Raw genomic sequence first — 21,242 nt, forward strand, 5'->3', positions numbered from 1 at the left:
GTTTCTTATTGCTGCTATTGCGTTGAACATGCCATTTGATTGACAATCTCTCTATATATGTAATATAGAATTTTTTGTATTATTTTCATTTTTTAGCTTAATAATTAAACATTACTGATTATTTCTATTTTTATCATTATTTTGTACTACACGTATGTGTTTGTGGTTTAAGTGCAAAGTTAGGCTTTAGATTATAAAACTTTAACATATGCCAGGACAGACATTTCTACATGTTACTTTTCAAGGACATAGCATCGTTTTTGAAAAGGGGGGGGGGGGGGCAGCCAGAGAAAAAAAATTAACTTACCTGAAAAGACTTCACAAGCAAAACCAAAATAGGAAAATAGCTCAGAATCCTATTTCCTGGCGGAAAGGGGTGGGGGCAACGGGACTATACTGCAACAAAAAGTGGGGGCCAACGGGACTTTCAATGAACATTACTGAAGTAAAAAATTAGGTCTGAAAAAAGGGGGAGGCTGATGCTACGTGCCTGCTCTTATAGCTCATGCTTTATTTGATCTGCAGTATCATAAGTTTACTTGATTGAATATCTCGGAGTCTCTCTTATCCTTTCTACAGCCTTTTAGTTTGACCAACTATGCAAAATTTAGCTTTTTGAACAGTTGGCGTTAGGGCTTTCATACTTCACATCCGAAATTCTTTGTGACAAGACCTTTTCTTTGGAATAAATATTTTTGACCTTGTGACGTTCACCTTGGAGTTTGACCCACTTTTTAAAAAATCTAACCTTGGCAATACCTTTTGAACGGTTGGGACTAGTGTTTTCACATTCACAGGTGTATTCCTTGTGAAAACGCTGTTCATTGGATATCAACAATTTTTACTATTTGACCTTGACCTTGGAGTTTGACGTACTTTAAAAAAAATTAAAAGTTTTGACTTTTCACCTTTGACCTTAGAGTTTGACCTACCTTTGAAACATTTTAATCTCATTCATAACTTTTCAACGGTTGGTGTTAGGGTTTTCGTATTTTTACATGTGTGTTTCTTGTGACAAGACCCTCCCTTGAGTACCGACAGTTTTGACTTTTGTCCTTGATCTTGGGGTTTGACCTACTTTTGAAAAAAAAAAAAAAACGTTGACCTTTGTCATAACTTTTGAATAATTAATGCTAGGGCTTTCATATTTCAATGTCTATTTCTTATGACAAGGCATTCCTTTGGACACCGTTAATCTATCCTTGACCTTAACATTTGACTTGAGTATAAAAAAAATTAACCTTTGCCATGCTTTTCAATAGTTAGTCTTATAGCGGTTTCATATTTCACAGTTATATTCACTGAGACGAGATCTTTCTTTGGGTAACATAATTTCTTATCTCTTGACTTTGACCTTGGAGTTGGATACGGATTTGAGAAACTTAAACCTTTGCCATAGGCTCGATACCGGGGCATCAGTGTTTCACAAACACGTCTTGTTCAATATCCAAACTGGACAAAAACATTCACAATGAATCCTTAAATCATTGTGTGGAACCTGATAAATTATTTGACTCGATCTATGGTCTGAAAGAACATGGCTAACCTTATCCAGTCAATAACTCACAGATTGGGATTTTTCTTAACCAGTGTGTGTTATGGTCTTGATGAAAGGTCATTTGGATGAGTTTGGATGAGAAGCTTTAAATTCGTTACCGTCTTTTTCTAGTGAAACATTGTTGGTATCATGCAGAGTGTGACATGGCCTAAACTCAAGTTCAAGGTCAATAAGGATAAGATATTTTGACTGGATGTATGGACTGTATGAACATGAGTGAATTTGAGAAGTTAGTAATACACAGATGGGGTTTGCTCATAACCAGAGTGTGTCATGACTTTCGCAAGGTCATTTGGACAAGTTCAAGGTCACATGCATTCCTTTATCGTCTTTATAATACAGAGTGAAACATTGTTAGTTGATACCTCTTACAAGATTGCTTATAACCTTATGATATGGCATGACTTTGACTCAAGGTCACTTCTTCCTGCCTGCAGCTCCAACGGAAGACCTACTCGTTGCTTTGCAACGAGCTCGGCTCTAGTTAGGACCTATTCTTATAGGGACAACGCATTAGCTTGTATGAGGTTTGTCTTAGTGAAAAAAGTTGTTCTATTTCGAGTCGAGACTGTTTTTTGCCATGCCAAAGTCGTTTAGTTACATTGTATGCAGTAAGCGTACCGGTTGTAGTAATCAAAGAACATTAAAAGGGAAAAGAAATGAAACCTGTAGAGAGACCTTAGGTTCAATTATTGGAAAAACAATAACAGAAAATGATGTTATTTGTTACAGATGCTTTTATCAATTCCATAAGGTAATATTACATACTAAGTTATGTTCCATACCCGCATCAAACATATGCACGCGTTATTTAAGCACACAAGTAAGTCCCACAAACACTGCACTGTATGTGGAAAAAAAAAAAGAAAAATGAATGCAAGTTATTCTTGGCAAGGCCTGCGCACATGTGTTTTAAAAAACATAATATAATTCTTCATGTGAAAGCACGAGCTTGTCTTTGTCATTTTGTGGGCAAACAATTAAAAGATTCTGATCTGCAGAAATATTCCTATAGAGCAAGAGACGGTACAAAAGCAATACCATCCGCAGAGCTTGCAGAACAACTAACAAACTTTCGGAAATTTCTGCTGCGATCTGAAAACAAAAGAATAAATTTCGAAAATGATTCTCTCAGCGATGAAGATAGTTATAATTTGACAGGAATTTCTAAAGCACAGTTTGAAAAATTATGTTCAATTCTCACTTTTTGTAATTAAACGTACACCAAGAAAACGCGTGTAGGAATTCTATTAACAAAACTAAGCACTGATCTCTCAAATAACATACTGAATACGTTATTTGGTATCAACAAATCTTCTTGTATTCCTAAAATTTCAAGAATGTCAGAGAAGCTATTATAATGATTCAATTCGTTCCACAATATATTGGCTTCGATCATAACACACGAGATGAAGTGATTCGCAATCACACTACCATATTTGCGCGGGAACTTCTTGCATCCGGAGATTCAAATACAAAATGTACCGCAATCCTTCTCCTCGATGGCACATACATTTACATAGAAAAAATATCAAAATATGCTTTTCAAAGAAAGTCTTACAGTGTGTACAAAGGTCGACCTCTTGTCAAATCAATGATGGTTGTGGCATCCGACGGGTATATTATTGACAGCCTTGGCATAGGGGTTTTAGGGATTGTCTTGATATGATTGATTTGGTGGGGTTACGATCAGAGTCATCCTCACCTGGCTCTTCTTAGGATTTAAGAATTTTATGCTTATCGTTTCAGATACATGTGCTTGCAACAGGCCTGTGCGAAGCAATTTCAGTTTAGGAGGGTATAGTTCCAAATCAAATTCTTGACAAGGAATAAAAAGTTATTAGACGTAACAATTTCGAGAGGACACCAAGGTATATTAGCTTTGTTTTCTTTTGTATAATATATATTGGCAATATTATTGAGGACAACTGTAGATAAGCCCTGTTTTTTCTTGCTATCAAACTAAAAAAATGGAAAAAAAAATTGGAACCCCCCCCCCCCCTCCCCAGCTAGCTAGGTTCCTAAAAACACCAACCAGGTACAACTGAACATCATTCTCTTATGTTCATGCATTTATTTTTAAATGCCATACTTCTGTGTTCAGTATTTGTTATCAAATGGAATATTAAAAAAGACGCGTTATTGTATCAGCAGGTGTACACACGAGATTTTTTAGCTACTTTGAGAAAAATGAATTTATAATGAATTTATATATCCAAATAAGAAGTTAATACATTTTTTAAAATACGAAAACATTTATATTTTCAACTGGTTTCAGCAGTTGAGTTATCATATTCTTTTAAGATTTCAAATACAATTCATCAGAATTTCTTCAAATTGTTAGCACACAAAAAGGACTTTTTTTTTGTTTCGTCATATATTGTAATCATTCAGTGGCAAGTTTTGTTTATCTTTGAATGGTATAGGGTAGTTCTTGTAGTACATAAATTATATAATTTATCTTCATAGGCCGTTAGACAAAAGCCGCGGAATTAACTTTTTTGTGTTTACCAGTTTACATATACATGTATTTGATAAATATGATCAGACATGCACCTATAAGATTTTAACCGGAGAATCTTTCGCTTTCAGTCCACAAAAATATATTTAGATAAAAAGAATAAATACCTGTTTGTTATCTACGAATGTTTTGTTTTGTTTTTGTTTGTTTGTTTGATTGGGTTTTTTTTTTTTTTTTGTTCTGCTTTCTTTTTACCCGCGATTGCTTTATTTATTTTGCTCAATTTGTACAACCCTGGGATTAGAGGGATCGAAGGGTAATCATGACTGAATTCTAGAGTACGTTTATTGAGATTGTTCAACCCAGAAGTCAGCATGGTTATTGAAAGAAAAAAAAATGAGAGGGTTACTTATGTAACAATGCTAGCATTACATCTTGAACCCCCCCCCCCCCCCCCGCACACACACAAACAATTAACCACCCCACCCCACCCCCCAAAAAAAGATTACACTAAAATGATAATTTTTTACTTAGCAACATAACTGTTTTGTTTGAAGTGTTCAACTTCCATGAGTATATTCGGTACTTTGATTCTCGACTGGAAAACGTTGTCACGTGATATGTAAAAAAATTATTGGATGTCTTGACCGGTATATTCCTCTATTGTACTAAGGTCTACCCATTATTTTCATCTTTATTCATAAATAACAAATGGTCACATTCGCTTCTATAGTGTCTAAAAATATAATGTGTCGGAAATATTGAAACTATTCAAAAGACGTCGTATTTATTCACTCTTATTTGAACTATCAAAATCGTTGTAGATTTAATCTAATTCGTCGTAGAAAAAGGGGCCGCAGAAGTTTTGGCACATCATACTTTTAGTGTATCAGCATTCAAGATTAAATTTTAAGCTATCAAATGAAGTCAAAATCATTTTCCAATAAAAATTGTAGAGATTTGACATAAGATATGAAAATTTGTAAGAACTTACCAACGCATTTCTCCATTGTCTGGTCCCACTTGTAATCCGGACAGCATCCTTTGAATAGTCTAGAAGTGATAAAAATTGGTGATTGATAAAGTAAAATAGATCTGAGGCCGGATTTGCCATATAAATATAACAAATTCAAAGCCGTAAGGCGACAAAACATCTCTAACAAGATCCCTCATTTAATATAATTACCCTGGACAAATATCGCTTGTTAAAGACTTCGTGATAGCACTTATCAAAGCCATACTGTGCTTAAACAATGCGTCATTATTGATGGATATGAAAGAAAGTATATAAGGATAAAAATGTAATACAAAATTTTAACAATTCTTAATTAATTTCCTTGTAATAAAAATAATGTTCATTCTAAAATTATAGCTTCAAGTATCAGTACATAATCTATATCAAACTAGTGGTAATAATTTGTACCAAACTTGTACCAAACAAAAAAATCCTTGACTGACAAGCAACTTAGAAAAAAGCTACCAGACATAATTGTTGAGGGGGCACATACATAGAAAGGCTTTGTAGAGGGGAACACATACATAGAGAAGCTTTGACATTATAGTATACTTAATATCGGCAGAATTATTATAGTCCCCCCCCCCAACCCAGTTCCTACGACCATGATATGAACGTGCCAATTACACTATTCATGCTCCTCTTCATCAGTATTACTGCTTAAACAAATAAACATTTTAGTACACATTACTACAAATGGTAACTAAAATTCAAAAACACACAAATTTCATCGCAGTTATTTGTAAACACGATTTCCTCTTAATAGTAATTTGCGTCGGAAGTGGGGATTTCCTGCTGACTGGGGGAAGGGGGGAGGGTAACGACTTACAAGCCCCCCCTCCCAATGATCAATAAAGTAAATGTAGAAGCCTCTTCTATGTAATATAAAAGATGAGTAACACAAATAAGAGATACATTACATAAAATACATGTAATTACTCATCTACCTACCAGCAATACTCATTTTCCTTTAATACTGTAACATTTGAAATAGGGATTTAAAAGCTGACCCTGAATTTATTTTGTCAGCTTTCTGTTATATATATTTGAGGGTAATATAGATCTAATTTGGTAACAGTAGAATTTTTTTTTTTGCACATATTGATTCCTCCCTTCCCCTCCCCTATCACGGATGTAAAGTGTTTATCTATGTTTTCGGTATATATATAATTATATATATTCTTGACTTTACATAGCAATAAAACTTAAATTGATAATCTTCGAGTGAAAAGGTTTTGATGAGTACAATAAGCAATGATTTCATAATAAGTTCATGATTTCAAATACGTTTCAGTAGATGAGCAATGTCGATCATTTTCTTTTAAAGCACTGGTTGTTAACTTTACAATATTTTAGCATCACCAAGATGTGGAATAGTTAAATTACATGTAGGACTAAGTAACTTGATATCAAAAAAGTATTTCCTGACTCTGTTTTCATCTTCACTATTTAAGAATGGAGGTAGGTTCGGTTTCACACATTGCTTGAAATAGTCAAGTCTTAAAATGTAAGTGCAACAATGACATAAAACTGTATATCCTTTGTTTTGTGGTTTGCACTGAATGCTTCAAGCTTTACACAAAATCATAGCACAAAAAGAGGAGTGCATGAAAGCAACACTCTTTAACACGGGTAGAAGTTCACTCACTCCCCTTGTAAATATATCAAAGTAAAAAGTATATGTGCATGAATTATTCTATACAGTATGCTCTTATGAGTTTACTTTTCACAGTTCGGAGAATATCAATGAAAATAACACATGAAAAAGGCAGTGAAAAGATTGGTAAATAAAGTAAAGATTGTTTGAATTGATTTATATGATATTATCTACAGGAACAATTTTCCCTAGATGAAAGAAAGTGAATAAAGTTTAGAATAAGATAAAAAAGAAAGAGTTAAATTAATAAAACCAAGTTATATCCTTTAGTCTTTACTTTAAGTTACGATACTTATACCCTTTCCATCTTAAGTCACTTAAATTCGCAGATTTATATGAATTCCTCAAATTGAAAAAAGAAAAAAAATATTTGGCGCAAGAAAATGTAAAACAAGGGCTGGTAATGTTTTTGTACAAACTTATGATTTTGAAACAATTCTACATTCCAAGATTAAACCCTTACATGTCTTTCTCATTTCAATATCGTAAGTTCAGTTTCATAACATTTGCACTCAGCTTAGCCTACCCGAGAGAGAGAGAGAGAGAGAGAGAGAGAGAGAGAGAGAGAGAGATTATCTTCATTTTGAAGTGGTGAACTAAAAAAGCTTTCTTTTTCAGTCTCCAATGTCTGTAACTTCCTCCATTTCAAATATCCTTATTAAAGAATACATAAAACAACACAACAACATATAGCACTCGTCATAGAATGCCATCATATTTGGTGTAAGGTAAGGAAAGACATGAATGTTTGTTTCCTCAATATGTATTTTTATACGGACAAAGATAAAATAAAATACAAAGACAAAATAAAAAAAAACGCCTCCCATCCTTCCTCTGACATTACGGGTAATTATTTTCTTTCTTTTTTTTCAAACAAAACATATATATCAAGGCGAATGTTCCATTTTTTTAAATTAAAAGTACGTTAAATATACACCCTTGATTTTATTTTAGGTTATTTAACATTCAGGATCAGCATATTTGAATGAAAACAAGGAAATTATTCAACTTTTATTTGAAAGCGCCAGTCGATAACAGATACTCTTTGTAAATGGAACTCGTGATGAACTCGTTCAGTATGTTTCTACCTTTGATTTTATTTGCTTTAAACCTGGTGTCAAAGGGAGGTTCTGCGAACAATAATTGTGAGGGGTAAGTATATGCATACTTTTTAAATATTATATTAATAGAAACATACACGTATCATGTTTATGTCAAATGCGTTACAATGAAAGTCTATTAATTAAGACGTATCCTGATTCATAATCTCTATGGTTTCAATTCTCCCAGGAAACCAAATAATTGCTGCGATGGATATATGTTCGATATCATCACCAATAGCTGTAAAGGTTGGTGCACATATAACTCACATTTTTTTCATAATTCACACATTGATATATAACATAAACGTAGCTCTCAGTTCATATTTAGGGACATACATGTAGATAGAAAATTGAATATATGTCTGCATTATTTTATTTGTTTGAAGAATGTGATATCGGATTCTTTGGACAAAACTGTTCAGAAAAATGCCCTTCAAGAACGTATGGTAGAAACTGTCAAAAGATGTGCAGATGTGTAGAGCCTTGTCATCATGTTTATGGATGCGGTAGATAATTAATATGATATCACTATGATTTTATTCTATGAATGATATATAACTATTTGTTACAATCCGTATAACTATAAAGGCATAGTTTTTCTTTTTCAAAGACCTGGTGAGTACATTAATCACTCCTACAAGCGGGGAAATCGAGAAAAGCGTTGAGGCGTCAGAAACATCTACTTCTCAAAGCTCTGTGTTTGATTGGAATCATCCTAGTCCTGCATCAAGACCTATCTCTAATCGGCTCCATTGGGAAGCAAAATTGAAACCCAGTTTGAATCATAGAACGAACAATCCTGGACATATGAACCACGGCCTTTATGCAATTGTAATATCGAACACACTTCTTACTCTTCCAGTAACAATCGTGGTTATCATATTTATTTGCAGAAAATTCAAGAAAAGGAGACGAAAATTTGAAATACAAGTGGAAAATATAGACAATGATGATGTATGCTACAATGATTTGAATGAAATCAACACCTGTGTAAAAATTTCCGAATATGATGCACTTTCCAATTGCATGGAACATGTTGATGACACGTCTACAGCAAGCCTTGTCTGCCTTGAAAATGGTCCAATTCAACGAAAAGCCCGACAAAATAGCTACGTTCCAGTCAAGGAGAAAAAAGCTAAAGAAAACGACGAAACAATGCATAATAAAGACATCTACGCAAAAGTGAAACGTAAACAAACAACTACGAATTGTATATCCATGGACAACAGCATCACTATTGAAACCATGGAGAGCGACACTACGACAACTGACCATCAATCAATTAATGATGAATCCCTGTACATTGTACCCTTACAACCTACTGTTGATGAACCAGGGATACACATTAAATCCCTGAAAAGTTCAGTGTCTATCTGCAGTACCGATGTAAAAGAAACTGAGAATACGGATAAAGAAGGCAACATCTATACAGATCTCATGTAATGGGAGGTTGCTGTTATGTCGAAATAATTGACATTTTTTGAAATGATACTGCGATCCTTCAAGAGAGAGAGAGAGAGAGAGAGAGAGAGAGAGATTAAATTTGATGTGCCTCTATTATGTGACCGTTATTATAATATATTCCTAGCGAAAGGAGTAAGACTTCTATAATGATCATCAGTTTCTTTTTTTTAAAATCTTTATTTCTATGTTTTAATCTAGATTTTAGCTGCATAATATATGCAATTTGAATTAAATTTTCTCTCTCTCTCTCTCTCTCTCTCTCTGTGAGGGAGGGTATGTGTATGTGTGTGTGTTCGTTACTATCACACCGATCTGAAAGTTTTCGCAGAATTAGAGGTAATTTCAAAGACCGTATATATAGTCCTATATTGTATCACAATAGGAGTCTCAACGTTTATGAGTTCCTCTCTTAGGTCGGGTTTAGTTTCCTCTCAATATATAATTAGTTTGATTTGAGGAAGTTTTTTTTTTTTTGTTTATGTAAAACAGGACATTGTTCAGCTGTTTGATATTCAAAACTTCCAATGTCCTTTATCCAACTTTTTCATCCTTTATTCTATAATATTTTTCACGAAAAAAGCAAATAAAAATATGGATATTTTAATTTTCCTTTATTCGTGCTAACTGTTGAACCTAGATGTTATTAAGTACAAAACCTAAGAACGTGCAGAAGTTACATTTTCACATTCTTTTTCCATATAAATATGCGGATAATCTATTTAAAAAAAATGTAATATTCTTGAATTTCTTTTTTTTAAAAATATATTTCTGTTTTCACAGGCATGTATTTTTATTTTAGATAAATGTAAGTTATAGATATTTATGGAACATTGTACATAATAAACGAATATATGACACTGTTTTGGATCTTTTTGCAATTGTTTTACCAAGCTGTAAATGAAGTGAATCCGAGATAATTTACAAGCAAGAGCAAAGATCGATCTTTACATGATCATATTAGGGAGAATATTTGTACAAATACAATGTCTTCCATCACTGTTTATTACGTAATTTCACATCAATAGGTCACCTAATCAATATATACAGGAGGTGGGGCAACCCTAACAAAAATACTATAGTTAACTATAGTTAACTATAGTAAATCAAAGTGTCAAAGTTATCACTATAGTAAATCAAAGTGTCAAAGTTATCACTATAGTAAATCAAAGTGTCAAAGTTATCACTATAGTAAATCAAAGTGTCAAAGTTATCACTATAGTAAATCAAAGTTTTCAAAGTGATCACTATAGTGTCATAGTAATCACTATAGTAAATCAAAGTTTTCAAAGTTATCACGATAGTAAATCAAAGTTTTCACCATAGTAAATCAAAGTTTTCATACTGATCACTATAGTAAATCAAAGTTTTCATTGTTATCACTTTAGTAAACCAAAGTGTCAAAGTTATCACTATAGTAAATCAAAGTTTTCATAGTGTCAAAGTTAACACTATAGTAAACTATAGTTAACTATAGTATTTTTTGTGAGGGAATCTATCAGCTTTATTACAGCATCTCTATCTCTCTATCTCCCTCCCCCTCCTCTCTATCTCCGATTGATCGAAATTCGAATATATGTATGATGTCAGCTAGCCTACAACAACAACAGCAAATCGATACTGTATGAAATTTGAAAGATTTCTGTATTAATTCTGTATTAATTTTGTAAAGACAAACAAAAATGTAACAACAGATTGAATTTGCTTATTTCTGCAAATGGCAGCCCTACCAAACACGCTTTTAGGTCGGAATTAGATCGAGGTCAAGTTTTAGAATAGTATACTCTCAGCTGGACATCAACTGATTAAGATCTACAGGTCAAATCAAGATTAACACAATCATAACAATGAAATTGACAGGATTGTTTTGAACATGAAGGAAGAGCGCACGTTTGCCGGGTTATCTCCTTTAAATATGACATTATTTTGCACAATATGCAAGTGCTGTGCATGGCCGTAGGAACCGGGGCGGGGGGGGGGGGCACGGCCCCCGCAATAATTTTGCCGATATACAGATTACTATAGAAAACATGCCTACTATGTGCTTGTACCCCCTCAATAAAAACGTCTGATGATTTTTTTTTTTTTTTTTTTTTTTTTTTTTTGCTTGTCAAGGAATTTTTGGTAGTTGATAGTGCCCCCTTAACCGAAAATGTATGGCTGTGCCTCCCCTAAACTGCTGTGTATTAATTTTTTTTAGAACAGCCGAAAACGTGCTGACTATGTATTCATACGATGAAAAAGCGTGGCCTTGATAATCCATTGATTAATGAAATGTGATATATTTTAATTGTAATGTTAGGAAATTGATAATAAATCTATGATTGATTGATTGTTTGCTAATTTACGTGTCGTGCAAGATTATTTCACTCACATTAGACACCAATCTTAGAAGGAGACATGTACTTTATTAAAACCGAAAAAAAAGTTTCTGTTAGAAAATAAACGCATATTTCACGTAAGTTTCATTGTACTCAAATTGTACTCAAATGGTTTAGACTATGGTGGTTTCTCATAAGTATATACGAAATCTCTCTCACTCCCTCTTTATAACCTGTTTGTTTTTTCTCTCTATTGTAGATATCCTGTTTATTTGTACCTCCGCAAATCAATGACAACTAATTTTATTAACACAGACACTGCCTATTCTAGAAATACGAGGGGTTATCAAAAAGTTCATGGACTAGCGTCATAAAATTAAAACCGCTTAAGATACATCAATGAATTTTTAAACATTAAATAAGCATCTTCTTTTCTATCTGTGAAATAAACTATAAATCATTACTTTTATTTTTTAGTGAATCGTAAATGTTTTTGTAAGCAATGGTATGTCAAGGCGGCGCAACCTCGAACATGACGTATTTTCTACCCGAGTGTAACTGAGAAAAACTCTTCTAATATGAGCATTTGTCATCCGAAAATCCCATTAATTCACTCATGTGATACATGTATGACACAATTTTCCCGTAAAAGTTGCAATTTTTACCTCATTCTGTATATTCTATGAAATTTTAACGTAAATTTTATAGGGAATGTCCAAACAATAAATTGGTTAAAAATGACGTCGAAAGGGGGACGGTGTCATTTTACAACATTCTATAAAGCTTCAGCCCCTGGAAAATCTGACATAGACTTAGAAAATGTTTAAACAGGCTACAGAGAAATAAAATAAATCCCGAGTACTTGTGTTGAAATACCAAAACAGATTCAGCTAGAACAGAGGCACACGGTTAATGTCGATTTGTTGTCAGGGTGTCCAAAGTCAGAAACGTCGAAAAGTGACGTTGATCATTGGTTGACATTGAACTCCGGCAAGAAAATTATGCCGACAAAATCAAGCAAGGATTTTTTCCTATGTATAGATTTAATATTTACAATATTAATGCATTGAAATCAGGTGTTCATGAGATTGTAAAGTCATGTAAACAAGACGGGTTTAGGTCTTTACTTTCCTCCAGAGAATCTCATAAAGATAAGTGTATTGAGACAGAAGGAGCTGGCATTGAGAAATAATGACGTTGTCGGACGTCATGAAAATAAACTGCGACAGCGCCGGGTGATCATATAATGCCCTTTTTATTTAATGATAATTTGGCTAATTATCAACATATCGAGCTGAAATTTTCAACACTTGTTTAACTTTTGTTGGTTTATGTTCCCTACAGATTTTTTAATCAACTACTACATAGTATTAATTTTATCGCATCAGTCCAAGAACTTATTGATAACCCCTCGTAATTGCCAGAGCAACATGCAGATTTACAAAACACGGAAGTATAGAAAGGAATCTAGGTTCAATTTTGTGTCAATTGAGATATCATCTATTCATTTGTGGATACAGGGCGGGCTCTCCATTAAAACATATTTTTTATTAATGAAACAATTGAACGCTTGTCTGAACTTTGCATACTATTTTTTTTCTTTTTTTTTCTTTTTGAACAACAAACTCCAAGGTTTTAGGTCAAATTTGAAAGTTCAGTTTTGAAATGAATTTGTATTACTATACTATGCCTAACGACTGTGCAAGAGTTTTTTTTTTTAGTATAAGTCACTGGTGATTTTTCGTATTGTTCTGATCTACATGTAGTCAAGCTGATTGTTAAAACATTTGGCTTTTATAAAAAAAAAGAATCTTTAATTAAATTCGTAAAAGCATACATTTTTCCCGAGGTTTAAAAATAGGACACATTAATTTCATGAGTTGTCTCTTTTTCCTGGGTGGGAAATCCATGAACTACTATTTTTAGTATTTTTATGTACATCATGAATATTTTTAGATCTTGATCAAAATTGTTTTGTTCTATGTTCTTTTCAATGCGTCAATAGGAACCTTTCAAGTGGAGGTAAGTTTGAAATGTGGTATATTATTATTTTTTTCTTAATTCATTGTTCTACAAACAATTTACCTATAGTAATTTCAAAATAATACAAATTTTCAATTTTCACTCATTTTATTTTCTTAAATTGTGATTATATAGTTTACTGCAAAGAAAATAAACAATACTGCTTACTCTGTGCATAAAACTCATTTTTTTCTGTGCTTTGATGGAATTTACGCATAATAAAAATTATAATAAAATGAAAGAGAAGTACATAAACAACAGGTACAGGTGTAATGTGTCACAGATAAGAAAAGAAAAGAAAAAAAAAACCCCAGAAATTTGCCGAACAATGATTAAGATGATTCGTTTCTCATAACTGACTTTTTTTTTCTTGTCCTTCTCAAATCAAATCAAAAGACTGTCTGGAAATATTTAAAGAACCACGGAGGTTTTAAATGTAATTTTAGTTTTCGTTAGCTCTCCTAGCTTTGCTGTGGAACAAGATGAATTGAATATTTTTTTTTCATATTCGAAGTCCTTTCCAGGCACTAAGCATTGCTTTTTGAAAGTTGAAAGGGGGGGGGGGGGGGCAGCCAGAAAAAAAAAATTCTGAAAGGAACTTTTTTTAAAAAAAGAACGATTTGACTACACTGCAACCAAGAGTTTGGTAGGGGTAGCCTTTCAATTAATATTTTCAACAGTAAAAGGTATTGTTTGTAAATCCCACCCACCCCTGATATACACTGTAGCATGACTAAAATCTGCAAGCACTAACTATGGTATTGACTTCGTGTGTTGATAATCTTTACTCTCGGTATGAAGTGTTTTCGATTGAATGACTTCAGTTGTGCACTATTCTTATAACATTAAATTGTGATTTTCTATTAGACAATTTTATTCTCCTCCTTAACTTTGTTCAGAATTTAGAGAAAAAAATAAAGCTAAATTAACTAAGTTGATAAAGAACAGTAATGATTAACGAGGTCGAGTCTAATTCCAAGACTTTGAGCAGCTTTTTAGTTTCATGAAGTCGTATCTGCAACATAACACCTATCCAAGTATTGTAATTGCAATACAAAATTAACACTATCTGTAACGTTTATGGGTCTTAAAATGTGCTTTTAAGACAATATTTAGGAATAAATTTATACTGAAAAGCTTTCTCCAGTTCTGTAAGCAATGAATAACGCTGAAGAATGACGCTTGACTCGCTTGAGTATTCAAGACGTCCATGGACATTTTATTAAACACTGTTGGCAGAACATCAAAAGAAACATACCAGCAATCTAAACATTGTTATTTTTTACCAAAATAATTCATCTGCGCCTTTATGTACAAAATGTATGCCGCAATATGGCAAATTTAGAGGAATTGGGCATTGAGGAAAAAAAACAAACTTTGTAATAATTCCAAGAACAAACCAGATGGTAAACTTTTTTTAAATTTCACAATTTGGTGACTTTTTACAATAACTTCCATGTATTGGACTGAAAACGACATCCCTAGGGTAGAAATACAAAAAAATATGGTGAAAATGTGATAATTTGGCGCTTTTCCAACAAATTCCCATAGCGTCCAATAGTAAAATTTGACAATTTTTAGATGGCCCTCTTAGAAATCCTGATGGTAAATATTTGATATTTTTATCTTAAAATAACTAATTTAATATTAAAAATTCATTCAAGAAAATTTATCAAAATATCTAGGGTAGAAATAACTAGATTCGGCATCGTTAAATTGAAAATAGTAATTATTTCGTGGTAAACGTGCCCTCGGAAAGAATCGATCTTAGGTGAAACAAACAGACCTACCTCGTAAAATTAAGCTTGTCGACAGTCTATAGTGTATAAATTGTTACAGAATTCTTAATGTTTTTCACAACTGCACCCTCACAGTAGAATCCCCCCCCCCCCACAAAAAAAAAAAAATCAAGAAGATAAATCTTCTATTAACAATACATGTACGTATGATGTTTTAAGAATTATATGCTTTCTGTTGTGTTTCCTTCATACAAATGAATAAGAATAGACGAATGCATTTGAAGAAAATATGAACAGATCTATATCATTGAAGAAAGTGGGAAAAAGGTTTTAAAATAGATAAATAACAGATAGTAATAATAACTAGAAAAACACGATGTGTTTGTGAAACACTGGTTTCCCCGTATGGCAGCTTATAGCGAAGGTTAAAGCTTCTCAAATGCAAGTCTAACTCCAAGGTCAAGAGACAAAAAATGTTACCCAAATAAAGGTCTTGTCTCAGGGAATATAACTCTTAAATATAAAAGCCCTAGCACCAAACCATTAAAATGCTATGGCAAGGTTAAAGCTTTTTTTTAAAGGAAGTCAAACCTCAAGGTCAATTGGTCAAAATTAATGGTGCCCGAAGGAAGGTCTTGTCACAAAAAATACATATGTGAAAAATAACACCGACCAGTAGGTCAAGGTTGTTAGGACAAACTCCAAGGTCAAGATCTAAGTGTCATAATTGATCGTACCCATTGAAAGGTCTTGTTACGTGGAATTTTTTTGTGATACATGAAAGCCCAGCAGCAGCAACGGTTCAAAAGTTATGACCAAAGTTTTTCAAAAGTAGTAAACGCCAAAGATCAAGGTTAAAAGTCAAAATTCTTGGAATTTAATGGAAGGTCTTGTCACATGAAATATACCTGTGAAATAAAAAGCCCTAGTGCTAACCGTTGTCAAGGTAAAAGGTTTTTAAATAGTGGCCCAAACTCCAATGTCAAGGTTAAAATAACATTAATATTTATACCCAGGGAAAGGTCTTATCACTCAAAATACAGAGATGAAGTATTAATGCCCTTGCATCTACTGTTAAAAATAAATATGACCAGAGTTTGGTATAATGTTGTAAAAGTGGGTCAAATTCAAGTGTCAGGTCAAGAGGTCAAATATGTTGGTACCCAATGAAATGTCTTGTCACAAGGAATACAAATGAGAAATATGAAAGCCATACTTCTAACAAATCAGAATAGGCAAGGTTTAAGTTTTTTTGCGGACAAACAAAAAACAGATTATCAGACAAACAGAGAGACAGAGAGACTGACTGACAGACAGGACAAAATTTATATGCCCCATATCTTCGATAACCAGGACATAAATACATTTTATTTTTTTATTCATTTTATGTTTCAACTCTGTGCAGAAATTATGCCACTGTGGTTTTCCTGTCCTGTTATCTGTTTGTTTGGAATAAGTCTGCATGCAGCACAAGCCAAGGTAACTTCATTTCAACAAATGAGTTATTGTTATTTTGTATGTTTATCATGCATTACTTACATGTACAACTTAATACATGGTGAAACTAGCAAATCATAGATACCCATCTATAATTACTTACTGAAAAAATAGTTATCAACAACGCATTATTGACCCTCTTTGGTGAATTTAAGGGTTCTGTAGCCTTAGAATTTTTAATCGAAAAAAAGTGGCAAAGTTTGGAAATATTGATATCTTTCAAATTTATTCGTTTTTACTGTTGAATAAAGAGTTACTTTAAAGGCTTAATCCCTATTCAAATCTTTATGAATCATCAAAAACACAAAATTCAAGCTTTTTTTTTTAATTTATTTTATTGTTTTTTAATTAAAAGGCACTGAAAAATTCAAACTGCGTCTCATTTGGGAATTTTTACCTAAATTTTGGGGGAAAAGTAATTCTTCTATATGGACAGTGTCACTTTACAGGGCCTGGATGCAGGGGTATTTAGCTCTGATTAATTTACTTTACAGATGCAACAAAATCCTGTAATTTATTCATTGAACAAGACTTATAAAGTATGTTATTTTCACAAGGCGAAAATAACAACTGCAACATCATAAACAATAGGGTCTAAGAAAAATAAAATAAATGTAATAAATAGAAAATTCAATGTTTTGTAGTTGGATGTGAAAATAATATCGGGCACAAAATTAAAACAGATACAGCTAGTAGGTAAACTGTGATATCTCCAACAGAGATATGTTGAATACCTAATATACCTAATGAAGAAGAAAATCATTAGTCCCGATCCTATTTACTATAGAAATGATTTTAAAATCTTCGGAGAATCTCGAAAACTCTGGTTATCTCGAAGTAAAAAAAAAAAAAGAGAAATACTTCGTAAATGGAGCGCAGACCTATAAGGCCGGTATTTGTTTTAGTCTTTACAAAAAGCTGCCCGATTCCCGTTCTTGTCAATGACTTTAGGTTACGTACATGTACTAATTCCTTTCTCATAAATCATTATATTTCAGTGTTGTAGATTGTAGGATTTTTTCATAGACATTAAGTATGAAGCATGATATTGTCAACACTAGAAAATAACTAATGGAAACTGATTTTAAAATGTCACTTTTTTCCAGGAAATTCTCTATGTATGTCTTTTCTATCGAAATTGTGAACGCATCCTTTCAGACTCCCGTTGCTATTTTTGCCTTGCTTACGACAAAGTATGGTCAATTATTCTTCATTGTTAAACATAAGTGTTCACAAGGTGCATTGCCATCTTTAAATTGCCCAGAGGTCTGTTGAATTTCAAACTTTTCTCAAACAGGTAACCTTTCAACGACCGATAATTTCAGATGTATAGAACAACAAGTTTATTAATCAAATTCATTTATTCAATTGACCCAAGCCATTTTGCTTATAGGCGCCGATTCAATAATTTCAATTAAAATATGCACTTTTAAAGTCATAAAATCCTCCAACTCTTGAAGTCATTAATTCTTATGTTTTATGGTCAATACAAGGACCTTGTCGGCAAATACAGCCTATCATTTAATCAAATGCTGATTGGTGTTTTTCCTACTAATTGTTAGGTCATTATTTACACAATAAATTGTCTACGGATTTGTCCGTTTTCCCGATCATAACAAGGAACACAGGGTGGGTGTGAACGGTCGGAAGGGGATGCTAACACCTCCATGGCATCTGATACCACATCCGATGTTTCGGAAGTCCGTGTTTGCTCTTGTGATAATCACTTGTATGTCAGGCTAGCTTTACGGTCTGTAACCATTATTTCCCATAGTTCCTAGTTGTTGCAAAAGTCACTCGATTTAGCTTTCACTGGGACATTCTCGGGTGAGCTGCCGTGTGACTTACACGTACATTAAGAGCCGAGGTTGCTGCATGCTCCCGATTTGTATTGTTTAAATGCACTTCGAGCTTGAATACTGTTCGTTATCTCCAGATTTCATTTTAAAATACATGTAAATTTTATATTTAACCACAAAACATTGAATTTTTATATCATCAATACATTCAGTAAGAATTCTTTCGACTTGAAGTTTTTTTAAATTTGTTTTTGGTAGATATTGGGTCAAGGATCCTGTTTAGCAGCAAGGATAGAACTAGTTGATCGGTGCCCCCGTACGAAATATGATTGGGAGTTACAAGCAAGAAGGAAGAATTGTTCAAGCATACTTCTGCCATGCTTCAGACATAATTTGAAGTATCATTGCCTAATCAACACGTGGTTAAACAATACGTACTCAGTTTGTGCTACACCTTATAATATTCTTGGTATATATTACCCTCAAACAAATTTAGCAGCTTTAGTAGTTACTTTCTATAGCGTAGAGGGTAAAGATATGAGTTTTGAGGATGTACCTCTACAGTTTCGCTTACTTATTCTGAAATTCTGAAATTTCTTTAAAATGAAACTATTGCTTTAGAATACTTTAAAAGATTTGTTGATTTACTTCTTACTTACACGTTGAATTACAATATTCAAATTCAAACTGCACACATTTACAAGCATTTGAAATAAACGTATAATAGTACAATGGAATTCGTGGTGTCTATTATGTGCAAAAACTCAAAAAACTATTATTAAAAAGGTGTTTTTAAAGTATTTAATGTAAAATATATATTTTAAGGAATTTTCAACTTAAAAAGGGCATCAAGGGATAAACATGGTATCTAAATCTTAACATAAACAAATGACTTTTCATTATTGCACAGATAATGGAAGAAATTTTATGAATCTCTTTTTTTCAGATCATCATTGTGCTGAATTCAATGTTAAAGGAAACAGAGTGCAACCAAATTACGATACAGATTGTAGAAACTTTTCCATACCATGTCCATTCAAGTATCCCTCAGTACTGGCTTATAAATGTAGGTTTTCTTTTCTTGTGAAATTAGAAAAAAAATGTTGCTTTTCAAATCTATGCTCATTTAAAAAATGCTAGTTCACTTATTTGTTATTGTAGACTCCATGGTATATGCTAACTAAAAAGTAAGTTTGAATGTTGTTTTGTGGGTTTTGGAATACACGCATTAGAAGGATTAAAATATGCTTAAATTAGAATATTCAAGCATTAATTGCATGATATGATGGCTATAAGGCATGTTCCGTATTGTCGTACTTTATCCAAGGACTTAAATGTATGCATCACCAGAATAGAAGAAAATGAATCATGCATCATTCAGACATATCTATTTTTCTATTTGTTATAACTATTAGATTCTTTACATCAAAATCATGGGTAAAAACGGTTTGAACATTAAAACTTACCTGAAACTTGTGAAAATAGAGCGTTAATTAAAAAAGTAAAACGTGATATTTCGTTAGATTTAGTATATACATGTATGTGCATTTACATCTTAAATTTTATCTTATCTCATAAAAAGCATACTTGTAATAATAGTAGGTTCTTTATCTGTCTAAAATTATTATTGTTCTAAGACAAAATTTCAAATCTGTTTTCAAAAATAACCATTTGAAGAAAAAGGCTTAAGTGAAATTAAAAAAAATAGTATTGATGAAAGAATAAGGTGTATTTTCACATGGTAACAACAAACAGTTTTCATATTTACTACAGCCTATTGACATATTAGATGCTCCAAAATGTAGTGTAAACAGATTTAACATACGTTTTCACCGCATACTAGTTTTAAACATTTATTTAGAGTTCTTAGATGTTTATGTCATCTGGTTTGTGAATGAGGGAATATTCAAGTGAAACTAAACACAACTAGAAGTAAACTAATGATATTGAACTGATTAATATTAACAGATCAGGAGTGTTATGAATTGGTCCTTAGGGCAGGTCTTCGATCAACATTGTCTGATTCAACTACCAAGACGGAAAAAACCGAAAGTCCTAACAGCCAAAACAAAAGTAAAACGTATGTTGAGTTTAAACCATTTTTAAAAATTCTAAGTCAATGGTTTATGTTAATTGATTTTATCTGAAACTAGTGTTAATAATATCTTTCTGACATAACTTCTTTCTTGTTTATATCCAGGTTGCCTTTCTGCAATACGAAATCAGTCGTTATCTTACTTATCTTTGTCGCCTTTGTTTGGGATGTGTAAATTTCATCGAATCGAGATCTAACTAAAGGTATTTAATCTTTACAAAGAAATTTAAAAAAATGTTTTGATTCTTACAAAGAAATTCAAATACATTCTATTACGTTTTAAATGAGAGAAATGTGTTTCTTTATCATACAAATGCAATTAACCACTTCTGTTTCTGTGTTAAATATATCATTAGCACTAATTCAAAAAGTGGTTCTTTTTCAATATACTCATGATGCTGATCTTCATATTTTAGCCACTGCATACTATCAAACCCTTAAAGACATTTTTTAGAATAAGAAAGAATCAATATTTTGATTATTTGTAAACATTGCAATAATGTGTAAATAAAAT

At 32.6% G+C, this 21,242-nt stretch overlaps 1 protein-coding gene across 1 annotated transcript; it reads left to right on the top strand.

The window, feature by feature from the left end:
• Positions 1 to 8,183: 8,183 nt before the first annotated feature.
• Positions 8,184 to 9,435, top strand: LOC133200624 (uncharacterized). The gene is made up of 2 exons (XM_061336412.1): positions 8,184 to 8,300; positions 8,405 to 9,435. Exons 1-2 carry the CDS (start codon positions 8,258 to 8,260, stop codon positions 9,235 to 9,237), a joined length of 876 nt encoding a protein of 291 aa, XP_061192396.1. The 5' UTR covers positions 8,184 to 8,257; the 3' UTR covers positions 9,238 to 9,435.
• The last annotated feature ends 11,807 nt before the right edge of the window (positions 9,436 to 21,242 follow it).

Source organism: Saccostrea echinata, unplaced genomic scaffold (genome assembly GCF_033153115.1).
Source record: "Saccostrea echinata isolate AGI-Se365-2 ecotype Australia unplaced genomic scaffold, CSIRO_AGI_Sech_v1 ptg000040l, whole genome shotgun sequence".
NCBI lineage: Eukaryota > Metazoa > Mollusca > Bivalvia > Ostreida > Ostreidae > Saccostrea > Saccostrea echinata.

What these genes read in the sequence shown, in the direction of transcription:
- LOC133200624 (XM_061336412.1), top strand. Translation starts at nt 8,258, where the DNA reads ATGTGCAGATGTGTAGAGCCTTGTCATCATGTTTATGGATGCG. An exon ending in TCATCATGTTTATGGATGCG is followed by an intron (nt 8,301 to 8,404) that starts GTAGATAATTAA and finishes TCTTTTTCAAAG; the next exon opens with ACCTGGTGAGTACATTAATC.